At 50.2% G+C, this 2621-nt stretch overlaps 1 protein-coding gene across 1 annotated transcript; it reads right to left on the bottom strand.

Moving 5' to 3' along the window:
* Positions 1–1664: 1664 nt before the first annotated feature.
* On the bottom strand, positions 1665–2621 carry LOC112955201 (olfactory receptor 52K1-like). The gene has a single exon (XM_026048479.1). It carries the CDS (start codon positions 2619–2621, stop codon positions 1665–1667), a length of 957 nt encoding a protein of 318 aa, XP_025904264.1.

The following is a 2621-nucleotide window of genomic DNA, read 5'->3' on the forward strand; positions in this document are numbered from 1 at the left end:
TAGTTCAATTTCCTGGATTCTCTTGAAAATGTACACCATGCCACTGCTAAAAAACAGCCTTTAGAACACTGTGGTCCCTCACCTATGATCCTGCTCAGACCATACGGCTCTACAGCCCAGGTTAATGGTTGATTGATGAAAAGGGATGGACATGAAATGTTTCAATAAAAACAAACCAGAAATCTCAATGAAATTTTATTCAGAAACAGAGAGATACTCAAATGTGATGATTGTGTCTCCCTTTGGGAATTTATCATTGCAGGTAGGGAATTTATCATTGCAGGACTCCTTCCATCACTCCTGTTAATGTCTCACCGCCGTCCTGCTGGTCATGAGACTGAAGACCCTTCTCAGCTGTGCCTCCAGTGTCCTTGTCCTCAGGGTCATCTTGCAGCTGTCACTGTGGAAGGTGACAATGTGCTCAGCAACTGTGTTTCCCATATATATGCAGTCCTAGGGACTGAATATCCAAAGAGCACCTAGGCCAGGTGGGCATCAAAGTCAATCTCCTTCAAGTTCAGCCAGAAGGTGCACGAGGCTTTGGGTGAGCCAAGGTGCTCATTGCTCTGTGTGAAGCATGTGGGGGATCTGACACATGAACCTCATGTGTCTTCTCATGATGGTCTCCTCATCTGGATTGAGATGCAGCAGGCCATGGTTGCCCACCATGGCAGTGGGGTCCATGGAGCTGAACATGAGATGCGTCCACACATGAGACTCCTTCAGCCTCAAGCCCTGCATGAAGAAAGCCGTTTCAGTTCTGTGGGAAGGAGGTGATCTCTGCAGAGATCCTGTAGCCAGAGACTGAAAGTTGCTGGCACAAGAGAGCTCAGAATAAGTTCCACCATCTCTCCCACCATCAGTGCATTGGATTTCTCTGCTCTTTATGGTCAGAAGCCACCACAAAGATGCAAGATTGTCACTTCTTTGGCCCCTCTTCCCTCCACCTGCTTAAACTGCCCGGAAGGGCCAAGGGCTCTCTGAGGAGGACCTGCAGGTCTAGAGACAGCACAGCCTCTTACAGTTCATTTCCTCTACATGCAAAAAAGGAGAAGAAACACGGACATCAGAGCTCAGACAAGGATGTTGCTTATGTTTGGTTCATCATTAGCACAAGGATGTCAAGGCTGAATATCTGCTTTTTTTTCCAGCTCTGCTTTGGCTCACCTCCAGATTTAGCATCCTTGTCAGTTTGCCAGGCGAGTTTCATTCCTGTGTATACATAGTGGGAATACATCGGGGGAAATAGGATCATTTTTAGCACATACATACAATTATCTCACCATTATGGGGTCATTAACTTCAAAAGCTTCAGAAGAAGAGACTGGAGGTATTTCAAGTGGAATGTGTGCTTGCTGCATGATTCTGCGTCCCAGCCTGACATTGGTGGCCCTTGGGGACTGCACATGGCACTAGATAAAGGTCTGTGTGTGCCCATGCAGGTGGGGCAGCACAAGGCTATTCACCTTATTTCTACTCCAGGATCTTGCTCTTGCCTTGCCCTTGCAAAGATAGAGAGGATGCCCATAGTGTAGCAGGAATAGTGCAGCCTGTTCAGGAGCAAAGCATCTGGAGAAGATTCACGAAAGCCTTACATCAGTCTGGGTTCTACCTGATAGGAAACCACAGATGAACTTGGAGCAGCAGCAGATGACATCCAACACTTAGAGCTTCTTGCGAGAAAAGGCAACACGCACCCGCTCACGGATCTGTTTGGTTTTGACGCCATACACTATAGGATTCATCACAGGAGGGAGGAGGAGGTACAGATTGGCCATCAGGATGTGCACATGAGGGGCAATGCGGTGACCGAACCTGTGGATTAATGAGGAGAGAATAGCAGGGATGTAGAAGACCAGGATAGCACAGATGTGGTCAAGGCAGGTGCCAAATGCCTTCAGTTTCTCTTCTCTGGATGCCAGGCTAAACACTGTCCTCAGGATCCTCCAGTAGGAATGTCCAATGGACAACAGATCCAACCCTGCAATTAAGAAAGTCACTAAGATGCCGTAGATGTTATTGACCCTGGTGTCAGCACAGGCCAGCTTCACCACGGCCATGTGCTCGCAGTAGCAGTGGGAGATGACACGAGAGCGGCAATAGGGCAGGTGGCGGAGCAGGAAGGGCAGGGGCAGCATGAGCACCGATGCCCTGAGGAGAGCCAAGAGCCCAATGGTCACGACGAGGGAGCCGGTCAGGATGGAGCCGTAGCGCAGCGGGTTGCACACGGCRACGTACCTGTCAAAAGCCATGGCCAGCAGCACCGTGGACTCCACGATGGAGAAGGAGTGAAGGAAGAACATCTGCACGAGGCAGGCTTTGAAGGAGATGGCCTGCGCCTTGAACCAGAAGACGCCCAGCATCTTGGGCATGGTGGTGAGCGACAGCACCAAGTCAGTGACGGCCAGCATGGAAAGGAAATAGAACATGGGCTTGTGGAGAGAGGGCTCCGTCTTGATCACATACAAGAGGGTGCTGTTCCCYAGCAGAGCGATGGCAAACGCCGTGCTGAAGGGGATGGAAATCCAGCRGTGCATCTCTTCCAGGCCAGGGATGCCCGTCAGGAAAAACATCTCTGGGGTGGTGTTGCTGGAAGCAGAGAAGTTGTCATGGAGAGCCAT

Source organism: Nothoprocta perdicaria, unplaced genomic scaffold (assembly GCF_003342845.1).
Source record: "Nothoprocta perdicaria isolate Ctin4 unplaced genomic scaffold, notPer1 scaffold_541, whole genome shotgun sequence".
Lineage (NCBI taxonomy): Eukaryota > Metazoa > Chordata > Aves > Tinamiformes > Tinamidae > Nothoprocta > Nothoprocta perdicaria.